Raw genomic sequence first — 23,864 nt, 5'->3', positions numbered from 1 at the left:
CCCCTCTCCTGCAAAGTGGAACCAAAGTTCTTGGCCTTAAGCCAGGGGCCAAATTATTTTAAGCTGACTGTTCTATTTAATATGTTTATAGAAAATATTCAACAGGTATCAGATACCAGGGAAAATCCTGTTTCTTACCATGTGTCCTACCATGTTAGCTTCTTTGCTTAACATTCTGGAGTCTCAACTTTCATCATACTCCTCTCATTTCAGAGACCATAGCAGCATCAATTCGCTTTTTTGCGTTTCCTTGAGAAAGTGTTTCTCACCACAAAATTTTGTTTCCCCCAACTGAAGGGCGCTCTCCTTCCTGCTCCCCCCCTTTTCTCAGCCTCTTTTAGTCCTGTTCATGCTTTCAGACTCCATTAGTACTTCCTCGTCCTGAATGCCTTCCCTTCCTCGAAACCTCAGGCTTTGTCGGGCACCTCTCTTTGCCGTCCTTAGCACATTGTTTTGTACCTTAGCACATTGTTTTGTTATAAATACCAGTTCTTTGGTTGATGGTGGTAATGGCAGCAGTCGTAAAAATAATAGAGATAGAAGTAGCTAATATTTATCGAACATTTACTTTATACTGGTGACCATTGTAAAGTGCTTTTATGTGAATTAACCCATTTAGTTCTTGTCACCCAGTGAGGAAGGTGCAGGTGAGGAAACCGTGTAAGTGACCAAGGCCACACACTGTGGGTGGAGGAGCAAGGATGTGCACCTAGACAGTGTCCCTGGAAGCCATGCTCTTGCCTGCAGTCCTTTGCTGCGCCTTTAGGGCCGGAACTGCATCTTATTTATCTTTGTAATCTTGATGCCAAGCCCTGCTCCAGGAACATAGTAGATATTTAATGTTTGTTAAACGATAGCATAACCCTTAGGATGCCCAGATATTAGGGAATAGGGAAGTTGGTTCAGTGGTTAATGATAGGTGCTTTGGAGTCAGACACCATGGGCTGAAATCTCAGCTCTGCCCACGACTTATGACTGTGGCCAGTTCCCTTCAGCTTCCTAGGCTCAGATAATGCCTGTCTCAAAGGGTCGCTCTGAAGATTGCATTCAGCAAGTGGCCTGGTGTGTAATAAGTATTGAGTAGGTATAATAAATACTACAACTCTAGTACTGTCATTAATGAATTTGGATGGTGACGTAGACCTTAAAAAACAAACAACAAAATTTGAGCTGTAACAAATTTGAGATTTATAGATAAGTGTCAGGTTGAGTGTGAATCTTAAAGGTTCACTTTGCCTTGGCTGGTGTAGCTCAGTGGATTGAACGTGGGCCTGCGAACCAAAGGATTGTGGTTTGATTCCCAGTCAAACATGCCTGGGTTGCAGGCCAGTTCCCAGCAGGGGATGCACCAGAGGCAACCACACATTGATATTTCTCTCCCTCTCTCCTTCCCTTCCCCTCTAAAGATAAATAAATAAAATCTTTAAAAAAAAGGTTCACTTAATTGAACCATGTCCAGAGTCCTAAAAGATTTCGTGAGGAGTAGCCGCTTTTCTTTTTGAAATGTTGGCTTCTGTGTCAATGTATCAGTTTAAAGTATATTGATAATGAAGTGTATAAGCAGAATGAGAGTTGTTTAGAGTTCCTGAATCCTTGGATATGTACAGAATATGTAGTTACAAAATAACAGTGCTAGTTGTACACCTTCTGGGAATCTTTGCGAGAGTTGGAAATGGAGAAAGTCGGTGACACCCGACCTGGAGAGCCCGGTGTCTGAAAGGGTACGCGGGTCTGAGTTTCGGCCCCTGTCGCCTGAGTGTGGGGCAAAGCTTTTATCGATCTCATCTTTCAGAGCACTAAGAATGAAGTTTGGATTATGGTTAGGGCGTATCAGTATCTATGATAGTATTTGGATTGAATCATAATATAGGATGTGTGCATTTTTCCATGTCACCCCTGAACTTGAGCATCTTGGTTTTGAAATAAATCCAATCATTTCTCTTCATAGGAGTTGGTATGGGGGTAGTGTGGTAGGGACATCAGATGTGAACAGTTAATCTTGAGGCAAGTGATTAGGTAAGTGTCTATAAACGGTGCTGTGGAAGATTCACAGAGGGGATGCTGGGAATGAGTCACGAAGGATGAATCGGATTATACCATGTACCAGACTGGAGGGAGAAAGCTCTTTTGGACAGAGCAGAGAGCACAGTATTTACAGAAGCATGAACGTGCGAGGGCATTTGGTGTCTGGGGGCCTCTAGGTGGTTTGGTCAAACTGCTGTGCAGGGTGAATGTGAGGGCGGTGAAGCTAGAGCCATTTGCAGAGGTCTGCTGCTGAACCCTGGTCCGTGCTGGCCCCACAGGTAGTTAACAGTTTGAGATTGTACCTGGGAGTGTTGTCACTGAGTCTGCCCCTTAGTGGGGTCAGCCTGGAAGCCTGGAATGGGAATGACCTAGAGGTAAAAGGCTGGTTAGGGGGCTTTTGGAGTGAATTTGAACAGCGGCCTTGGGAATAGGAAAGATGGGGACGTATTGAAGGGCCATTGAGCAGTAGCAGCAGAGGACCTGGTGCCTGGGTGAGTATTGCTTTTTTGGGGGGTAGGGTGTGAAAGATGGTGCTTTCTGAGGAAAGATGGTATGATTGAGTTAGAAAACACCGGTTAGGAAAGGAGAGGTTGACTATTTCACTGTAGGTGGGTTAGAATTGAAGTGCTAATGGAACGTCAAAGTAGATTGCTGAGTCATTGAAAAATTGGTTCTGGAGCTCAGGAAAGTAGATTTGGATACAGCTTGAGGAATCATTAACTCCACTGGCTGACACCTGGATGAAGCTGAGTGTACAGAAGAGTGTGGAGTGAGAGGAGCGCCACTGACGGAAGCTCAGGAACACCTTCATTTAGGAAAAGGACAGCCGCAGCAGTGAGGTCACAGCTTAATAATCACTCTGCCAGGCGCTGTGGTTATAAAGCTAGTGAAATGATTTCAGTACATCAGAGTAAGGTCTCTGACAGAGGTATGTGGTGGGGACTCTGAGAACCCAGAGAAAGCAGGGGCCCTCGGTCAGTCTGGGCATGCACCTTGGAGATGTGCCGGGAGGGAGCAGCTTGCTTTAGCTCAAAGAGTGCTGGGGGCGGGGAGGATGTTTCTTCTAGGGAGATGGCAAAGATGTAAGCCCGAACACCCAGGCAGAGATGAGGGGTTTGTGTTTCTCAGAATTCTGAATGGACCTCGTGTAGCGTGAAGTTGCGTTCGTGCCCCCTCAGGCTGAGGTTGAGCGTTACCAGGGAGTGGCCCGATGACACCTGCGTTCGAGCTGGACTCTGGCTCAGGTTCCTCATAAAATCGGAGGGGAAGTTTTTATGGGGCATCCATTGTTTTCCTTCTTATTGGAATTCCCCCCAGTAGCTCCGATGTTAAGAATTGTATGCCTTTAAAAATTGTTATGAAGAATGGGTATGTTATCTTAATAGTTTCTTGGATATTTTTGTTTACATTTTAAAAACAAATATTATCTAATACTTTATTTTAACTGGTCCTTGATATTTACATGGTACCTTTGATTTGTATAAGCACTTTTTATTGTTTCTGTACCTGTCTTTTTTTCTAAGGATCGCAACAATGCAAGGCAGATTCATGAGGGGGCAAGTTTACCTTTCTTTGAAGTATTTGTTGATGCTCCTCTGCATGTTTGTGAACAGAGGGATGTCAAAGGACTCTATAAAAAAGCACGGGCTGGAGAAATTAAAGGTAAGTAATGTTTTTTCCCAGTTTCTCTTGGCTTAGGTATTTTATCTTACCTTATCTGAGATTGATAACCTCTCCTAAGAGCCTTGGGAGTATTCAAATGACTTGGAGCTCCTGGAGATGAGAAAGTGGGTCTTATTCCACTGTTGTGGCTCTTGGGCCTAGCAGCAGTACCCGGCACCGTATGTACATAGTGACTGTCACTGATCACGTTGGACTCCTAATCAGAAGACAGCATTTTAGAGGGTTGGGACTTTGGGGGCTGGTGGACACCTACTTGATAAAATTAGGTGGCAGCATTAGATGGAATATCAGTGGCTAGTTGTTGCCCAGAAGTTCTGTTATTAACAGAAGCAGGGCCTGCCAATGTTAAAAAAAAAACCAAAGATAGATTACTCAGTCAGACTTGTTTAGAAATCAGTGATTCATGCAGGTAACTTTTGTTTACCTTTCCAAATGGGAGTGTGAACTCCTAGGAGTTTCAGGAGCTCTGCGAATTGAAGATGTTGGCATTCAGCTTCTGGCCCTGAAAAGAAACGGTGGAATGGGAAGGAAAATGCTTGTTATTCTGGGCTCTTTTGTGTTTTGAACATGGGAAGGCTTTTGCAGTTGGGTCAAATTCCACCTGCTGTTGGAAGCCTGGTTCCTTGGCCAAGGCTGATATCCACCAATCGTGCCACCATGGAGACTCAGATTCTCTGATTAAGCTGGTACTTTCTTGAGAGGACAGGCTGCAAAGCCTGAATAATTTATGACAAGTGGGAAACCATTTAAATTCTTTATCTTCTCTATCACCCTCTCTCTTTTGATGGTCAATTTTCACTTCAGTTTGTTGTAAGTGAGCTTTGGCAAAGAGAAGCCATAATCCAGGATTATGAGAAGTAGCCCGTGCTTATACTTATTTTAAATCTTTTACTTATTTTAATTGTAGTTGGTTTTGTTATTTTTGCAAAGATGGATCGTTGAGGGAGGTAGATTCTTCTGCCCAGCTGGAGTAAAACTACTTGTGAGCAGGGACAATACCTTGAACATTTTTATATCATTAGAATTTAGTGCCTGGCCCAAGTAAATTATGCTTGTTGGATGTCTTAGAAGAGAAGTGCACATCAGATGCTCAGCACACATTTATCAGCACTTTCTCTTTGCAAGGTATAAATTGGTGCTTGGGATGCAAAGATAAATAGTACGGCATTCAAAATACCCTGAGTCGCTTGCAATGTGCATTCTGTGTCTGGGCGTGTGTTTGTATTAGTTTAGTTTTCTTTGTATTACTTGTTTAATTTCCGGAGAGTTTCTCAATTCCTCTGTTTAGACACTGATATAATGCTCCTTAGGTCAAAATATATATATGTGGGCATATGCACACACCCTTATTTTAGGTTTGCCCCAGTGCTAGAGTTCCTGATTGTAGAGTTGTTTGCTTTTAAAAATTAGTCGTTAGATGACATTTTAAAAATTCCTTATCAGTGCTGTTTCTGAGCCTTGATGGTAAACATTCAGGACAGATGAGATTGTATACATTCAGCAAACCTCAGGATTTTGTAGGTCTTTAGATATTGCTCTGTCAGGCATTCAAATACCCAGATTATTTTCATGATTATTGTTCAAGTACTTATTCTCTACTTAAATATAAATGTTTTCCTTACAGCGTACATGAATTATAATCACTAATGGGATAGATTAGCTGGGAAGACAGTTCCTTGACTTTTAAAATGTTAAGCCAGGTTGTCTAGACCGATAGTCACGCTTTGCTGCACATTAGCATTACCTGGGGACCTTTTAAAAATCCAGGGCTCAGGCTGTCCCCAGACCAGCGAAATCAGAATCTCATGGGAGTGGGACCCAGTGGTTCCATTGTGTAGCTACATTTGAGAATTAGAGCTTAAGAACTAGTATTTTTAGAGGGGAAGGAAGGGAGAGAGAGAGAGAGAGAAATATCAATGTATGATTGCCTCTAGTGCGTCCCCTGCTGGGATCTGGCCTGCAACCCAGGCATGTGCCCTGACTAGGAACTGAACTGAGATCCTTTGGTTCACAGGCCCGCACTCAATCCACTGAGCCACACCAGCCAGGGCAAGAACTAGTGTTTTAACCAGAATTAGTTTTTCCCCAGCTATTTTATTGTGACTCACCACTAAGTACTGATGAGGATATTAGTAAAGCAGAGGGTTCTTCCTGGGTTTAGGATTTCATGTGGTACTTAAAAATAGGAAATAGAAAAAATGAAATAAGAGGGCTGTAGACTTGTAGTAAGTAATTTAGAACTCTTAGGAGAACTGGTGCTCTTAGTAGTAATGATTCTAAATTCATGTTTACCCTTTCAATCCAAGGATCACCTAAGCATTCCAGGGCAGACAGACCTTGGGTGACTTAGGTGTGGGTGGGGTCAGAATTATACGATGGGAATAGCATATCTCTAGCTCAGCCCATTCCTGGGAAATATTTGAATTCTTTCTTTTTTTGGGGGTAGTTAGGTAGGAAAATCTAAATAGTAGTTACTACTAAATTGAGTATATTTGACTGTGGAATATATTTTGTGATATAACAAAGTTGCCTTCCTCATTTGTGTTTTGCTTATGCTAATAGTAGTTTCTGTCTTCCCTCAACATGTAATCTGGTAGCAGAAGAAGCCTGCAGAGCTTGAGTGTGGCTGGAGGTAATCTTTGTGAATAAACTAGGCTGATGTGGGGCAGGTCTGCATTGAGAGAAACAACCTTGTGGATTTCAGTGTTTGTGCCCAGCGTTTGGGCCTGTTTCTGCATTCCTGTGGAGCAGTGAGGTGCTCCGGGTCGCTCGGTGTTCATTCCTGCGTCTTCCAGGCAGTTGAGGCACTGCAAGGTGCCAGACATACAGTTGATCCTCATTAATGGAAGATTCCGTATTTTCAGATTGGCTACTGACTTCAACATAGCAGACGCTTGCACTGATTAAACAAATGTAACTTATTTTTAGTTCGCACCCTCTTTTATTACCTGGTACCTTTTTACAGGTTTCACTGGGATTGATTCTGAGTATGAAAAACCAGAGGCCCCTGAATTGGTGCTGAAAACAGACTCCTGTGATGTCAATGACTGTGTCCAGCAAGTGGTGGAACTTCTGCAGGAGCGGGTAAGAGGTCACAGAGGGAATCACCAGGGACTAATTCTCTCTGTTGTGTAACCATGTCCTTGGAAAAAAAGTGGTGGTACTGTGGAGGAATATCTGTCTTTTAAATTCTTTGTACTGCTCTCATGTCTCTGTGTTAGGTGTTGGGGGACACTGTGCATGTACAACATATGAATGTCACATCAGCGTGACCCACAGGAGCCTTGACAGGCAGTAATGTTTTATTTTACCAGTGATTTCACCACACAAGTACCTAACATAAAATTGTGCTTTGATTTAGTCACCTTTACAACTTGGCATTGTTATATTTTTTTTCACTTAAGGTACATAAGGTAGTACCCATGGTAGCCAACCTCTCCTTGAACCTGGGAGGCCTTGGAGAGGGAATTTTCTGCATCAGCAGGTCCCTGGTTTGCACCAGTTCAGGATCCTGGGCCAAGAGTTTTCTCCACCTCCCTCCGTTTGGCAGGCAATATATAAATTCATTAATTTTTTTCTTTTATAACTATGTGGAATTTAAAAATACTGTTGAAGGAAGACTACACACACACATGTACATGACTACTTCTGTTCAGGAATGTGTCCTCCATTGATTTTCTCCGCACAGTTGAATCTTGAATGAGGATTAGGGCCCGTGGGAAACCTGTGAATGAATACCTGACATTCAGCTGAGAGTTTATGGTTCGTTGGTGGTCAAGGAGTATGTTTGCCTGCTGCACCCTTACTGCAAGGGGACTCAATATAATGTGCGTTTTCCATACCAGACGACTTCTCCTTGGTGATCGGGGGGTAGCAAATGCAGTTCAGCATCACAAAGGCGTTTGTGAGTTTTCTAAAGGTAAGCTCACACGCAGAGTTTAAATATAGATTAGGAGGTGAAGGGGTTGAATGCGTGGAGCGCAGTGGTGTTTTAAAGCAGGGGAGGATGACCAGAGCATCGTAGCTTTATCGTGTGTGAAGATTACAGCTTCTGCATCGCCCCTGTTGTGTGGGAGAAGAGCAGTGTGTGAGCTCGGAGCAAATGTCGGTGGCAGAGGCGGAAACCATCAACTGTAGGTCCCCCAAGTTGAGTTCTTACCATGGACAAAGCCCTGTTACAGGCACTTCAATAGCAGCATTGTGTTCAGTTTGTATTAACACTCTGGGAAGTACAATGGTTATAATTATCCTCATTTTACCAGTAAGGAAACAGGTTCAGGGAGGTGAAGTTGTTCCTCCCAGGGCAGTTCATTCGGCAGAGTAGGGTTTGAACACAGTCTGATCGATGCTACAGCCCACACCCTTGTCTTTCTACTACACTGCTTTCCTAATAGCTAGATGCTTTCAATTTCTTGCTTATTTCTGAAATACGAATTTTTTAAAACTCTCTTTTACATTTTTTGTCCATTTGTTCTCTAAGTGTAGTTGGAATTAAGAAACTGAGAAGAATGGGCATTTCATTAACTTAATATTTTTTAGAAGACTTTTAAAACTACTTCAGAGCAGGTCAAGATGACACCGTCTGGGCTGGAAAGAATGTTTACCATGTAAAGAAAGAAGCTGCTGTGCCTGTCCTTGGTTAGCGTGGAATGTTTGTTCTCTAGTGTGAAATAAGAAAAGTGTTTGAGGGTCATCTAATTTACCTTGGGAAGCTGAGACACATTTTACCAGATGAACGATGATCTTGGGTCCCAAAACCCAAACTAAGTGGTTAATGAGTTGACTTGGGTTTATGCCAGTATAACAAAAACTTCATTTCTAAAGCAGTCGAGCTAATGAAATTATCTCCTCTTCAGGGTCAGTTTGTTAGACTTCGAGGGTGTTTCCTCACACCAGGCAATTCTGTTTCTCTGGCAGCAGTGGGCACAATTCATCTCCGTTCTGACACGACGTATCCAGAGTTGGCCAGACCCCACAGACCTCGCAACGGTTGCCTCTACTTCAGCTGTCACTGGGGTGCCCAGGCCGCCTACGTTTCTGCCCTGCTGACTGCAGATTTCAGGGTGCCCAGGATGCTTGCCCCAGCTTCAGTAATTCCACTGGAAGAACGTGGGGCAGCACTTGACTTTCTATTACCAGCTTGTCATAAAGCGTACAGCTCAGGAGCTGCAGACTAGAACGGATGCACTGGGCAAGGGATGGGGTGGAAGGGGCGTGGGGCTTCCATGCTCTCTGGGCACGCTACCCTCAGTGTGTACTGCAGCCCGGCCCTCTGCATCTGTCTTTTTTAAAAAGATTTTATTTATTTTTAGGGGAAAGGAGGGACAAAGAGAGGGAAAGAAACATCAGTGTGTGGTTGCCTCTCATGCCCGTCCCCCCTGCAATGGAGACCTGGCCCCCAGTCTAGGCGTGTGCCCTGACTGGGAATCGAACCAGTGACCCTTTGGTTCACAGGCCAGCACTCAGTCCACTGAGCCCCACCAGCCAGGCCTGCATCTGTCCTGTAGGGGTTCTTATACAGGTTTTATCATGCAGGGATGACTGATTAAGTCTTTGGTTATTGGTGGTTAAACTCAATCTCCAGTCTCCCAGCCACAGTCACCTAGGATTGGAGCTGAAATCCTATAATGACTTGGTTTTCTGGACTGAGCCCCTCAGCCCACAGCAGCCATTTTCAGCCTTTTTCATTTCATGGTACATGTAAACTAATTACTAAAATTCTGTGCGCACCGAAAAATGTTATATTTTGTTTGTCTGACAAAAATATAGGTATCATTTTGATTCATTTACAGCGGAGGGCTGTTTTTGTGTTGGTTGTTGTTGTTTTCTTATTTGACAAACTCAGGGAAGAGAGAGGTTCAGTGCCCTCCACTTACATAGTCAGGGATCGCATGTTTTAAACATCTGTGCTGCACACTGGTTGGAAATTGCTGGCCTTGAGCCATCTCATTCTTCTACCAAAGACACTGTTACCACTCAGGACATTCCAGGGTTTCCAGAGCCCTATGCCTGGCCCCAGATGGTGTGGCTCGGTGGGTTGAGCGCTGGCCTGCCAACCGGAAGGTTGCAGGTTTGGTTCCTGGTCAGGGCACGTGCCTGAGTCATGGGCCAGGTCTCCAGTCGGGGGCGTGTGAGAGGCAACTGATTGAGGTTTCCCTCACAGATTGATGTTTCTCTCCCTCTGTTTTTCCCTCGCTTCCCCTCTCTGTAAAAATAAATGAATAAAAGCTTTTTTAAAAAAAGAGCTCTATGCCAGAACATGGAGATAAAGACCAAATATATATTTCCCATTGTACCACCATTTTTTAATAAAAGCAAAGCAAGTGGTATGTTTTGGGACTTAGAGAGAACGCAGGTGTTTGAGAAGTGCTTTCTCCGTGGTGGTAAATGGAAGTTTTTCTATGTGTTTGGTATTGCTTTGCAGAGACTCTTCTGAAGTGAATTCTGCCAGGAACTGTGTTGTTCATCTTCTTTACTAAGAAATGGCATTGGTTTCACTGTCCAAGAAAAATATGTTTTTAGTGTGCTGTGCAGTGGATGGGTGTTTTAGGAGGATGGGTATTTCGTTTAGCATAGTATCCTCCACCGTCTCTGGATCATCTTGTCTTTCATTCTGGCCTATGTGATGTCACGGGTGGGTTAATGTGGTCATTCACATAAAGACTGCATTTCTCAGTATTTTGTCATAGCATGTTTATTTCTTCATGTGCTTTAGGTGGCATATATTTATTCAAGAAAATGGAAGACACTGAAAAATACTGAGGATTTGGGATGAAAACTTTTCTCCTAAGCCCTGACTGGTCACTAGATGGCCTGCTAGGATTGTGTTCTAACTTGATGCGTTATGACATGAGGAAGTAGGCTTCTTACTGCTCATTTTAATCTAAAGTAGTATTTTAAATACTGTTTTTAAACCTACCAGGAACTCTAGGTTTACTATTGCTATAAATTATTTAAAGGTTTGTCTTTTTAAAAAATGGTGGGTTAGAGCTCTAAATGGATTTTATTCTGCACATAAAAAACCCAGACTTTGCAGCTCTGTTTTAAAGGGTTAGCAGAATATTGTTTGTGTTCATGCTTTGGATGCATGTAGTTTAGAGAATAGAAATTTAATATGTACCTAAAACTATGCATGAGCTCTAACATTTAAATCTGTGGAACAGGTTTGGCTGAAGAAGAAAATGGCACAAAATACTTAAAACTTAAAATATGGAATCACTGTTTATTAACATGTTCAGAGTTCTTCAGGAAGTTTCAAAAGAGAGGGCAAGAGCTACTATGTATTTTCAGGTAGTGAATGTAGTGAGTATTGTTTTTTGGCCTTCCATTTTCCAGATAAAAACCAACGGTTGTCTGTTTGAAGAAAGATGTGGATACATACACCACATGTTAGATGTTGGGTTGCATTTAGTCAAGCAAAACACATTTTGAGTACTCATGTTACATTTTTAAATTAATATTTAAACATTCATAATACCTAACCCACCTCACTGGAGCATGCAAATTGTTTCCTGACCCTGTAGTCGGGGGACTTGCAGGGTTGCCCCTGGACCTTCTTTACGGTGACGGTGGAGCTCTGTAGATTAGAAAAGGGGTTTAGCTATGAAAACACTCACTCCTGGACTGGCTCATGATCTGTTTTTGTTTTAAAGTAAATTCCCCGAAGTAAAAGTTTTTATATGTACAATTTGAAGAACATACTGTTTTTAATAGCCGACTGTGTCTCTGGAAGTCCTAATGAATCCTCCCCAAAATGGGAAGTTCACGCAGCAGGGATGCTGTATTCTTGTCTCATGCTGAGGGGGTTTTGCTCCTGTTAGACGTTTAGTAGTGGTTTTGGAAACTAAAGAGATTGGTTGCCACTGGAATGTGCCAGAAACCGGCGGTGTCTGCATTTAAAAAATTCTTTTTGTATTCTTGGTAGTTCTCTTCTCTCTACACTTAGAATCTGCCTAGAACTTGCTTTCTCTGAGCAAATGTTCCATGTTTGTCTGGATTCATGCTGTTATGTTTGTGTTAGTTACAAAAATATTCACTTTATGAATCTCTTTAGAAGAGAGAAACCTTTGGAACTTTTATTTGGTGTTGGTTATCAGAAGAATTTGGTATCTAAGTTGTGAGACTAAAATTCACTTAAAAATATTTTTGGATGTGAATTTTGAAAAATGAATTTTGTGAAATGCTTGTAATGAAAAATTATTTTTACTCAGAAATAGGAAAACATTTTCTTGAAAACAACGTCACTCTAGCATCTATTCATACAAAGCTGTACGTTACTAAAAAATGCATTCATAGTAAAGCTATGGCTTTTTAGTGCACGAAACATTAAAAAATAATTTGGTTGGGCTAATAGTATAAATTAGTATAAATGCTGCCCTTCCTGTTCAAAGTAATTCTCTTGGAGACACCCAGATTTGCTCACAAACTGTTTATACCTTTGTTTTTTTAAGCTCTGGGTGTGCTTGCAAGGACACTCTACCCACACTGTGTAGAAACATTGGCTAGTTCCCAGTTCCTGCTTTGAACATCTCTTCAGAGGGAACTGATTCACTTACTGAGTGTCCCCTCCTGTGCTGTGGCGTTCTGGAGAGGGCTGACCCCGGGGCGGAGGCAGGGGGCACAGACCCAGCCACCTGGGGCGTTGCAGGGACCAGTGTGCTGCTGCTGCTCTCGTCAGTGTTGATGGACTGACTGTGGGGGTGCTGGTTTAGGAAACCAGCTGAAGGTGGCCTGGCATCCAACGAAGACCAAGATTACTTTGTTGGATGCTGCCCTCTGACCTTCCAAGCTTGTTGACAGTTATCAGTGGTAAATGTTGGGGAGGGAAGGAGTACTCAGCCTCCAGCAGCACATAAGAAAGGTGTTCTAATGCAGGTTTCAGAGACGGCAAAAAATGCTTTATGCAGTTGTCATCTTGTTGAAGTTGAGAATGAAATCCTTCTCTTCCCCGGAGTCCCTGTGTCATTCGTTCCCGGATTGGGTTCTGGTTCCAAATTTCTAAGAAGTCTGGAGTGGTGGAAGTGACGGGATTTAAAAGCGTTGGTTGAAAATTGTTCACATGGAAATGCTTAGGCCCACCTGAAGTGTTGGGTGTCTTTACTTTTTGTCAAGGAGTTTATCAGCACAGAAATATCACATGCTGACTAGAAATCCTGGGAATTATCAATGTTTAATAAGCTCTTGAAAGTCAACTAAGAACAACTTGTATGACAAAATTTTTCATAACTTAGTTTTCATAGCTGAAACAGTAAAGGGTTTTTTTGTTTGTTTTTGGAGGAGAATAGTATTGAGATCTCAGTTCCAACACTTACCAATTAATGGTACACCTTGGAAAATAACCTACTTTCTGTGGCTTCACTTCTGTGTCCTGTCAAATGGGAAACAATACTAGTGCCTGCCTGCCTCAGAACTGTGCTGACGACTCTAGGAGTTCATGTGTCCAGGCTGAGAAATGTTCCTGGCATGCAGTAAGCAAACTGGAATTACTGTTTAGTGAGTATTTATTGTGTGCTAACTACAGTGGAAGACAGTCTAGGAGGGATTTGAGACAAGTTAATAACCATTCTCCTGGGCCTCAGTGTCCTCATCTGTAAAAGGAGACTAGCAAATGATTTCTGATGCCTTCATAGGTAGAACTGATGGTGTGTCCCTAAAGTTTTGTGATTAATGTAAATATTTAAGTTTAAGTCTGTTTTGTCATACCCTTTCTCACAAGAGTCCTAATGAACGTCGGACTTTTTGTCTGGAGAATTTTAATTCTTTATTTTGCAGCTGGGAAAATGTGTATGTCAGTGTTACAGATTCAAGAGGCTAATTGAACATACAGGGTAAGGGTGCAGTTCACTGAATGCACATTACATTATGGTTCCAGGAAAAGTTGATTCTGAATTTTTATTTTCTAGTCGATGAAGTTATAGGCTTTGTACAGACTGCTGAAGCTATTAATTTCTCTGTAACGTGCCTGTGGGTGAAAAACAGTTGGAAGGGAATATACAAAAATGATAATAACTGTATATAGGGTGATTTGTTTTTCTCATTTCCTAATTCTCTTTACTGCTATTGTCTACTTTAAAAGTCTATTAAATGTACAAAAACACATGTATTAATGTATTAAATATAATGTATTAAAATAGTTCCTAGAGCTAGAAGACACAGAATGGGCTGCGTTAAGTTAGTCTATTTCTCGTGTTAGATATAAAGAAGAGTCTTTTTTATATGCGATTTTCTCTTCACATGCACAGTGAAATCAAGTATAAATTGGATATATTTGCTTATCACTTCTTTGGCATCCCCTCTACCTTCAGCAAAAATGGAAGGCATGTCCTCTTTAACTTGGGTTCATGGGGATGATCTGCTTCAGTCACACAAAGTTGTGGAGTATCTGTGCCCATCAAGAGAAGACAGAGCTGGTGGACGCTGTCCTTCCTTCGCCGTTTTTCTCTGACGCCCTGATGTAGTCTTTACCATTGACAAATACCTTCGGCTGTGGGTGACTTCCAGACACTTAATTGCAAGAGATGGTCTGGAAGGTTTATGAAGTGTCCTGTGCTGCGTGGGATTTTTGCGTCACACACATACGTTTCCACTCTCCTCCTGTGAGCAGCGGGGTGGGCACCGAAGGGACACTAAGGGGCCTCCAGAAAGTGCCCTTCATATCTGTGCTCCAGGAGCAACCTGACTGACTGACCTTGATACGGCTGTAAGCAGTGTTTCCTCATTTCTTTTCTGTCTTTTAACTTCATTATTTCTTTTCTTTTGGTTTTCCTTAATGTTTATTCTCCTTTTGGATACTTGGGTTTAGGATGAAAATATCAGAGGCCTTAAATTTACGAGTAGGATGAGCCTGTTTTTGGCCCATGATTTAGCCAGTGTGGAACTGTCTCTCTTGTTCCTCTGTTGAGGGAACAGAGTGTTGGAGAAATGTGGAATAATCGTTCCCAGGTTCTCAGAACCACAGGGACTGCTTAAGCAATGGCACTGCACCTTTCATGAGATCATCCAGCTTTGATGTGCTCGTCTGGCTCTGCTTTCGTTCCTCTGCTGAAGATGTTAATGTAAGACCAAATACAAGTTGAAGTTTCTTTCCAAACTTACTCCTCAGGAAAAATAGTAGGGAGTGTCCTTAAAAACCCGGTTCTTCCATGAATACTTATTTTGAATAACCTTTTTTTGTTTTGTATTTTTTTACTGGACTTCATGGAGCAGTTTTAGGTTCACAGCACAGCCGAGTGGCAAGTACGGAGAATGAATTTACACACGTGCCCTGCTCCCCTGCCCACCATGCACGCCTCCCTGGCTGTCAACATCTGCCACCAGGCTGGCACACGTTAAAGTTGATGAGCCTCATTGACATGTCTTTGTCACCCATAATTTATAATTTACATCAGGATTGTACATTCTCTGGGTTCTTGACAAACATGTCCACCCTTATAGTATCATACAGAATAGTTTTATTGCCCTAGAAAATCCTCAGTACTCTGTCTATTCATCTCACCCTCACCCCCAAGCCTGGCAACCATTCCTTTTCTACTATCTCTGTAGTTTTGCCTTTTCCAGAATGTCATGTTGATAGAATTGTATAATATGTAGCCTTTTCAGATTGGCTTCTTTTTTTTTCAATGTCTTTTCATGGCTTCCTATCTCATTTCTAGTCTGCATTGCATGAAATCCCATTGTCTAGATGTACCACAGGTTATTCATTCGTCTGCTGAAGGACTTCCCAGTTGTTTCAAGTTTTGACAAACATGAGTAAGGCTGCTATCAATATCTGTGTACAGGTTTTTGGGTGAATATAAGTTTTCAACTTACTTTGGTAAATACCAAGGAGCATGATCGTGGGATTATGTGGTAAGAGTTGATTTGGTTTGTAAGGAACCACCAAATTGTCTTCCCAAGTTTCTGCACCATTTTGCATTCCAACCAACAAGGAGAGTTTTTGTTGCTCTGCATTTTCATAGTTTTTGGTATTGTCATTGTTTTTTGATTTTCATCATTCTAATAGGTCTCTAGTGGTTTTAAATTGCATTTCCCTGATGACATGTGATGTAGGGTGTTGTTCTATATGCTTATTTGTAATCTGTCTTCTTTTGTGAGGTGTTTACTCTGATCTTTGGCCCATTTTGTAATCAGGTTTTCTTATTGTTGAGTTTTAAGAGTTCCTTGTATATTTTGGATAACAGCCCTTTTTTAGATATGCATTTTGCAAATATTTTGTCCTAGCACGTGGCTTGTCGATTCTCATTCTCTTGAGAATTACTTTATTTTGAATAACAAAGTATTGCTTGGATGAGATACACGTATGAAAAGCTGTTAATCAGTGCTGGTTTTATATGCTTATCAAGATTACTTATTAGATTTGGCTTTAAAAATTTAAAGCAATTAAATACACTTAGTAATTAGCCCTAGGAGTATGACAGATGAGAGCAAGCCTTGCAACAGTTACCCCATGAGCAGCGTGTGAGTGCCTGTATCGTGGTAATTACAAATAGATTCTTGAAGGATAAATGAGGATGAACCCTGTCCCAGTGTTATGTAAGTGAGTACTTGCAGTTTGCATGAACTTTCCAGGCTACATTTCATCTGGGATCCAAAGTGCGGTTTCTCAAACCTGCCGTGGTGGGAGTGTGGCTGGCGTGCTCGGGAGCAGCGTGTTGCATCCGGAAAAGGTGGCTTAAGTGATTGGTTTTCTCACATGTTGAAGATAATGATTATGTTTAGAGCTGTTATTTTTTGGTGGGGGGGCTTGTTTACAAATTCTTTTTATCATTACCTCTTCAAGGTCATGTCTTCTCTGCAGTTGCCTGATTTAGACATATATGGTACATTCTAGGAATTTCTTTCTCACTGGATAATGAGACATTATAAGTAATGACTTCTTGTACGGGGGATTCTATTTGCTTGAAAGTGGGCCACCCGACATTCGGAAAATTGGGCAGGGACAGCATTCAGATCCCTCTTTTATTCTTATTTTTTAGGTCTTACTTTGAAATTTGAATTTTCTTTATTAAGATACCTTCTGAAGAACTGTACATTGTTAAATCAAATGTTTAATTGTACTTTCATTTTTATATAGGACATTGTACCTGTAGATGCCTCTTATGAAGTAAAAGAACTGTATGTGCCAGAAAATAAACTTCATTTGGCAAAAACAGATGCAGAAACATTACCAGCATTGAAAATTAATAAAGTAAGTACTTTGTTGCTTTTCGTAACAAACAATTTAGCCTTATATTCAGTCGGTACTCTATAAAAGTTGTAGTTTTGTTGTTGTGTTTGAGGGCGTGGTTAGCTGTGGTGTGCGTCACAATTTCCAGGGTAGGAAATGTGTCTGATTTGTAAGATCATATTCCCAACATACCATGGCTTTAATTTTCTTTTAGTCATAACATTTTATTTTTAAATATCAAAGAACAAAGATGGTACAAGATTTTTAGGCTTATCAGAACACCTGGGTTCTAAAAGGTTGAGAAATACTAATCTGTAATAATTAATTGAAAGCAATTTAAAAGTGAACCTTTTTTTGCTTTAAACATATATTCTTATTCCCCTGCCAAAACCCTCACTCTCCCTTTCTTATATTATTAAGAATATTTCTGTTGTATATCTCAGCTCTGATGATGTCACTAGGTATTTTCCCAGTAAAAAAACAGCTTAAACTAGAATGACAACAGTGGAAATGATCATTTATATTTTAAACCTTAGAGAACTTTAAGTCATCATTAGGTTGACTCTAAAAACAGACAGGCATGAGACCCTGGACTAGAAGAAGAATGACTGTGAGTGAATATGAATCCAGTGAACTTTCCTTCATTACAGTGGTTTATTCTTTGCAACAGGAGTATGATAAATAACTAATTAAAAACTTCATGGTAAGTCAGGTAATGTTATTAGCTTGGGCTGCCATAACAAATACCACAGACTAAATGGCATAAACAGTAGAAATTTGGTTTGTCACAGTTCTGGAGGTTGCGAAGGCCAAGGCCTAGGTGCTGGCAGACTTGGTTTCTCGCGAGGCTCTGTCATGGTGTGAGGATGTCTGCCTTCCCACCGTATCCCCACAGGGTAGAGAGGGAGCTCCAGCTTCTCTTCCTCTTCTTATTGGGGAGCTGGCCTGTTGCATTACGACCCACCTTTACAACCTCATTTAACCATTATCACTTCCTCATAGGCCCTACCTCCAAATACACTCACATTGGGGGTTAGGACTTGGACGTGATTTTTGGGGGACACAAACATTCAGTCTCTAATAGATACCGTCTTGAATTGTATTCTAATATAGACAAATAGTGGCTATGGTCAAAGGTGGAAGAGAAAACTAAAATGAAAACTCAACATGGATTGACTAGGTGCATGAGTATAATTTTTCCTATGCATTGAAGTAGGGGAATTTGATTTTTCAGCCTCTTTGGAAATAAGTAGTAAGCAACACTTCACCACGCACCACTTGGCCAGGTGCTTCATCTTTTCTCATTTGGGAACCACTGTTACATGTATACAGTACCTAGTTAAAAATGAGCATGCCCTGCTTACATTTATGATCCACAGATCATCATCTCTTTAACATTCCAATGGGACAGACTAGACATCTTAAAGTTCAAGTACAGTCTTTGTAAATGAAGGGTACTCTGTCCTTGGGGAGGGACCAATTTTGGTATTTTTAAGTGAAGTTTAGTTTAGGACAGTGGTTGTCAAAGTGTAGTTTTCAGACCATCATCATTAGTATTTTTTGAGAACCTGCTCAAAATACAAAATCTTGGACCCTACAGCAAACTGACTGAACCAGAAACTGGGAGGTGGAGGTGGAGCAGTCTTGATTTTAACAAATGTTCCAGTAGTTTCTTATACCTATTAATGTTGGAGAACCACTGTCTTGGGAGATGCTGTCCTTATTAGAAATGCTCGCAAGCCTAATGTTATTTAAACTTATTAAGAGACGTGTATTTTTCTAGTGCCCTTATTCTTTATTAGATTTGTGTAGTCTGCAGTCATTCTTGAGATGTTTCCATCACTTCCAACATTAAATTCCTGAAGGCCAGTACTGCTTTTGTTCACGTACACGACAAGTACATGACAGAAGATTTTCTTTTCTCCTTTACTAGGTGGATATGCAGTGGGTGCAGGTTTTGGCAGAAGGCTGGGCCACCCCACTGAACGGCTTTATGAGAGAGAGGGAGTACTTGCAGTGTCTTCATTTTGATTGTCTCCTGGATGGTAAGACATTTTACATTTGATACTACATTGAGTGCGGAAGAGATATTGCACGGTTGCAGGGACTCTTCACTATTTATGTAGAGTAGTGGTGCCATTTTAGTAAAGGTAGCATTTTAAGACTAAGTTATAGCAATACTAGACATTTTACATGGATAGTGAGATCTGTGCTCCACTTTCTGCTTCTCCAGTTGTGATTTATTGCAGGGGGAGAAGGAAAACCCGAGGAGTGAAAATGAATTTTAAAAGCAATAGTTCTCCTGTGCATTTCTACCTGATCATCTTCGTCTCCCTGAAAAGTGCACGTACTTTCTCAGTTTTGCTCTGCTGAAGCCTGAGCAGGCTTGAGCCAGACATTCTAATAGGGAGGCAGGGAGTCAAGTTAAGGAATCCTGAAGTCGGTGGTTAAAAGGATGGTTCTTCCTATTCTTTTAAAACACTAAAAAAAAGTGCCAAAGAAATGGACGTTCAGTATATTGTAATTCCAATCTAGCTACCTTACACTCTGTATACTGTTAGTAGGATTAGTTTGCCACCTTAAAGAAAATATTGTTAAATGTCACAGAACCCTAGTAAATTCCTACCATGTCCTATTGTATTATGACTTTTTAAAACTGGGGAGTGAAATACATATTGGAAAGTGTAATTTCTAATCATTCTCAAGAAATTTTATCACAAGAACATAAGGATTAAATACTGCTTTTTGATTTTCTTATTTGGGACTCATGGTATTGTCTTTGTGGACTGCATCCTGGATAATAATTTATCTTGGATTTGGTGCAAATCTACCTACTAATTTTCTACTTTGAACTGTACAAGTGGTGGTAATTTAAAAATAGCCAAGCAGTTATCAAAGACGTTAACACCATGATTTCCCCAAAAAGTATGGTTTGTATTTGGTATGTAAATAAGATCCACATAGGAATTTGAAGTGCATTTTATTTTTCTAATCTCTGCATGATGAATAGAAAAAAAAACTTTTAGAGCTTGAAAGGTTGGGAACTGAGAATGTGCCTTGAGTCTCAGTGGAACACATTTTTTTTAAAAGGAGCACTGATTACTTACTGCCTTTGTTTCTCGGCCAGCTGACATTGGTTCAGTTCTGATTAAAAACTAAGAAAAAAAACTTTTTGGATGTTTTTGTCTTCCTTTCTTAAGAATACCCTAGTATACATGATCAACTTGCCACTCAAAAGGTAGTTATCAGCAAGGATTTAAATTTTTCCTGAAAAATTTCTGAACCATAGTTCTTTGTCTTATTCATGTATTGGAGATGTTCAGTATGTGTTTGATGATGTTAGGCTTAACTAGTTGATTTTTCCTTGTTAAACGTTTTTTTTTTTTACTTTTCTGATTCTGTACCATAGTTTTTCCCCCAAAAGACAGTTTCATGAATTGTTATGAGGATTGCTACGCACATGGCTGATTTTCTTAATATTTGCTTTTTTTTTAACCTCTGTTGCTTGTTCTGTCTCCTGACTTTCCGTGCCAGGCACCAGCTGGACACTGGCAGTGTCCCCTGAAGTGAAAGGTAGGTATGTAAGGCCTGCCGAGTAATCCAAACTGTGTGCTCTTCTGTGCCCTGCAGGGGGTGTCATTAACCTGTCAGTGCCTATAGTTCTGTCAGCTACTCAGGAAGATAAAGAGAGGCTGGACGGCTGCACGGCGTTTGCTCTGATGTATGAGGGCCGCCGCGTGGCTATTCTGCGCAATCCAGAGTTTTTTGAGCACAGGAAGGAGGAACGTTGTGCCCGCCAGTGGGGAACGACATGCAAGAACCACCCCTACATCAAGGTCCTGTACAAACATTGCTGCATTTTCTCTTGATTTACAGATAATGTGTGTGCTGAAAGTGTGGGCATTACCTATGGGCTATTCCATTGGAACTGTCAATATTTTGCAGAATTCAGACTGGACCTTAGATGAGGGTGATAAGAATTTGGTGTCATTTGATCCAGATAAATATCTGTTCAACAACTGTTTAAGCGTCTTCTGTACACTGGCCACTGGGCACTGAGCTAGATACTGGTGCTGGGAACATGGGGCGGTGGGTGTGGCAAACACAGTCTTTACACTCTTGGAGCCTCTTACCTTAGGTGGTGGGCAGACGTTGAGCAGTCGTGCACTTACAGCAGGACCTGAGGTCAGGGCGCTGTGGGAGCCCTTGGCAGGGGGGCTTGTCTGGTCTGGGTTTCTAACTGCATATTGTGTTTCTGGAGTGAAAGCTGTGAAATACAATTAGTCTCCCCCAAGTGCCTTACAGAGTATTTTATATACTATATATGAAATGTTGTCATTGAAGTCAAATCTCTGTCAGTAGGTGTTTGAGCATGAAAAGAAATGGAGTGAAATTGTAGTCGCTTTATCAAGAACATTTCTGTAACATCTGTTTAGATCATGGCAATGTGCTGAGTCTCATTTTTCTTGAAGGACAAAAAAGTGATAACTTTTTACCATAGGGGATATATTTTTTTAGAAAATAAGGATGTTGAACTTGTGATGGTGTTGGGCATTCATGGCAGACAGAACTATTGGTATATTTGGAGTTTCATATACCTACTGTGTAGCCTGTATCATTGCAGGATACTCTTCATATGAATTTGGTGGACGAGACATTTATTTTCTGATCACTGAACAAATGTCAGTGCTGTTGTTACTTTGTCCCATTTTTCAAAGAGTGCTCTGTGGGACTTCTCTGTATTAGTCGGTACCTGGTGGCTGCCCGAGGCACCGGGAGGATGTGGGTTGGAGGGAGCTTCGTGAGGACTGTGGCTCTCCAGGCTTGCGGAGCAGGAGGAGCAGGGACTGGGCGTCTTTCAGAAACAGCTGGTTGTTGAGTGAGAGAAGGGGCCTTGAAAAGATGGTGGGCTTACCATTCTACACTAAAATGTTAAGACTTTGTTCAGTCATAATACCAATTTACATGTAGTTATGCTTGTCAAACCACATTTCAGGATTTTGGTCCTTACAGGGATCCTTGGAGGCAGACAAAGTGTGCCTGCAGACAGTGTTTCTTTACACTGAAGAATCTTAGTGTGGGTTCCACTTGCCCAGAGCTGCAGAGGCACCCGTTAGGAGTCAGGACTAGAGTCCGGACTAGAGTCCGACCTAGGTCCTTTACTATGTTGCATGCTGATTGGGAATGAAGAGGTCACGGGCAGGTTCGGAGCATGAGAGGATTACCAAGTAGAACTTTGAGGACCTCTTAGCCTGGTTGTCTGTGCAGGACGCCCACGTTGCACCTTCCCTCCCACCAGGACCGTCCAAGCTCTCCAGTTTTTAGGCTGGACTCTTGCAGTCATCTGCTGGCTGGAATCCTGCTTCATCTCTTACCCACTACCCTCCGTTCTCCTCAGAGCGACCAGAGCGGGTCGTCTAAAAGTATAAATCGGAGCATATCACTCTACTCTTTAAAACTCTCCAGTAAGCCGCTCATTGTAATTAGAATAAGACCCAGATGCCTGACTGTGACGTAGCGTGATCCAGCCCCGGTCTTACTCCTCATCTCTCTTACTCTACCTCTGCTCCTGTCCTTGCCTTAACCCTTTCTGATTCTCTAGCCACATTCACTTCTTTCTGTTCAAAGACTAAAGCCCAATGCTGCTCTAGGACCTTGTACTTCCTGCCCCTCTGCCTAAAATACTTTCCCTCCATGACTGGTTCCTTTTCATCATTTCAGGTTAAATGGCACCCTTCTCGAAGAGGCCTTCACTGCCTCCTTTTCCTAAAATGTATGCACTGGGCACTGCTTATTTTCTCTGTAACATTTGGCACTAGCTGATATTTCTCTGGTTTCTCTCCCGTCTCCCTTGCTGTAGTGTAAGCACCATTGGAGAAAGATCTTTCTCTCTCTTGTTTTCTGCTGCATTTTCCAATACCTACTGTAGGCCCTGGCACATAGCAGTTACTCAGTAAATGTTTATCGAATAAGTCGTTTGATGGATGGGGTGGACCTTCTGGGTAGGAGGACCGGGCAGGAAGTGACTGCAGCAGTTCAGGTACACTGTTAGCACAGAAGCCGAAGCAGTCGTAAGAAAAGGGTGAGTTGAGCTGCTCTGTGAGGGCGGATACGTCCCAGAAAACAATATCTCCTCTTCCCAGATTCAGGGAAAGAGGATGAGAGACGTAGGAAATTTAAGGTGGCTTGAAGATTGGAAGGCATGGCTTTGCATGCAACTCTATCATCATTACTTTGATTGCTCAAAAGTTTAGGATGGGAGAACGCAAAATAGGGAGTGGCCCAGGGTTACAGATTTTTCTGTTAATCAACATACAACAACAATGGAAAGAATGTTTTTGTTACTTAAAAAGTCATAATTATTCATGTTGGTTTTGTTTGCCTTTTTTTGGTAAATGTAATATTTGTTCCACAAGTCCTTTGAGAAATTATAAATATATTCTAATTCTGTATCATTTCCCATCTTGGCTCATTTGTTAAGCTAAATAGATTTACCATTAACCTTGGGATGAAAGAAAAAGTTTACAGGTGTAGTTGGCTTGTATGAGAGAACTCTTTTCTACTTATGTTCTCTTGGTTTCTGTTGAAAACAGTTATTTTCTTTTTCTTTCTATTAGATGGTTATGGAACAAGGAGACTGGCTGATTGGAGGAGATCTGCAAGTCTTGGACCGAATTTATTGGAATGATGGTCTCGATCAGTACCGTCTCACTCCTGCCGAGCTGAAGCAGAAGTTTAAAGATATGAATGCCGGTACGACGAGGGCCTGGTTATCGGACGCAGGACTATTGGGGTTTCTGCTTGACAGGGAAAGTTATAGAAGACCTTTTCCATTACTTAATGGTGTAAAACAGAATAATGAGTAAAGGTAAATGTAGCAACTGGAGTATGTAAGGAAAGGTGTCATTTGATTTCACATTATTTTATTATGTGGAAGATGGATGGTAGTAACAAATGGATCTTTTACTTGTTTATTATAAAACTCACCTGT

The 23,864-nt window shown here is 41.5% G+C and overlaps 1 protein-coding gene across 1 annotated transcript in view; it reads left to right on the top strand.

Moving 5' to 3' along the window:
• Positions 1 to 23,864, top strand: part of PAPSS1 (3'-phosphoadenosine 5'-phosphosulfate synthase 1) — an 85,931-nt gene that overhangs the window by 17,237 nt on the left and 44,830 nt on the right. The window contains exons 4-9 of the mRNA XM_037137952.2: positions 3,549 to 3,687; positions 6,674 to 6,792; positions 16,781 to 16,894; positions 18,807 to 18,918; positions 20,504 to 20,709; positions 23,491 to 23,626. Coding sequence (XP_036993847.2) covers positions 3,549 to 3,687; positions 6,674 to 6,792; positions 16,781 to 16,894; positions 18,807 to 18,918; positions 20,504 to 20,709; positions 23,491 to 23,626 — 826 coding nt within the window. The remainder of the gene's footprint in view (positions 1 to 3,548; positions 3,688 to 6,673; positions 6,793 to 16,780; positions 16,895 to 18,806; positions 18,919 to 20,503; positions 20,710 to 23,490; positions 23,627 to 23,864) is intronic.

This window comes from Artibeus jamaicensis, unplaced genomic scaffold (genome assembly GCF_021234435.1).
Source record: "Artibeus jamaicensis isolate MK-2021 breed Jamaican fruit bat unplaced genomic scaffold, CSHL_Jam_final scaffold_3222, whole genome shotgun sequence".
Lineage (NCBI taxonomy): Eukaryota > Metazoa > Chordata > Mammalia > Chiroptera > Phyllostomidae > Artibeus > Artibeus jamaicensis.
The sequence above is the reverse complement of the archived record's forward strand: the minus strand, read 5'-3'. Positions and strand labels throughout refer to the sequence as shown.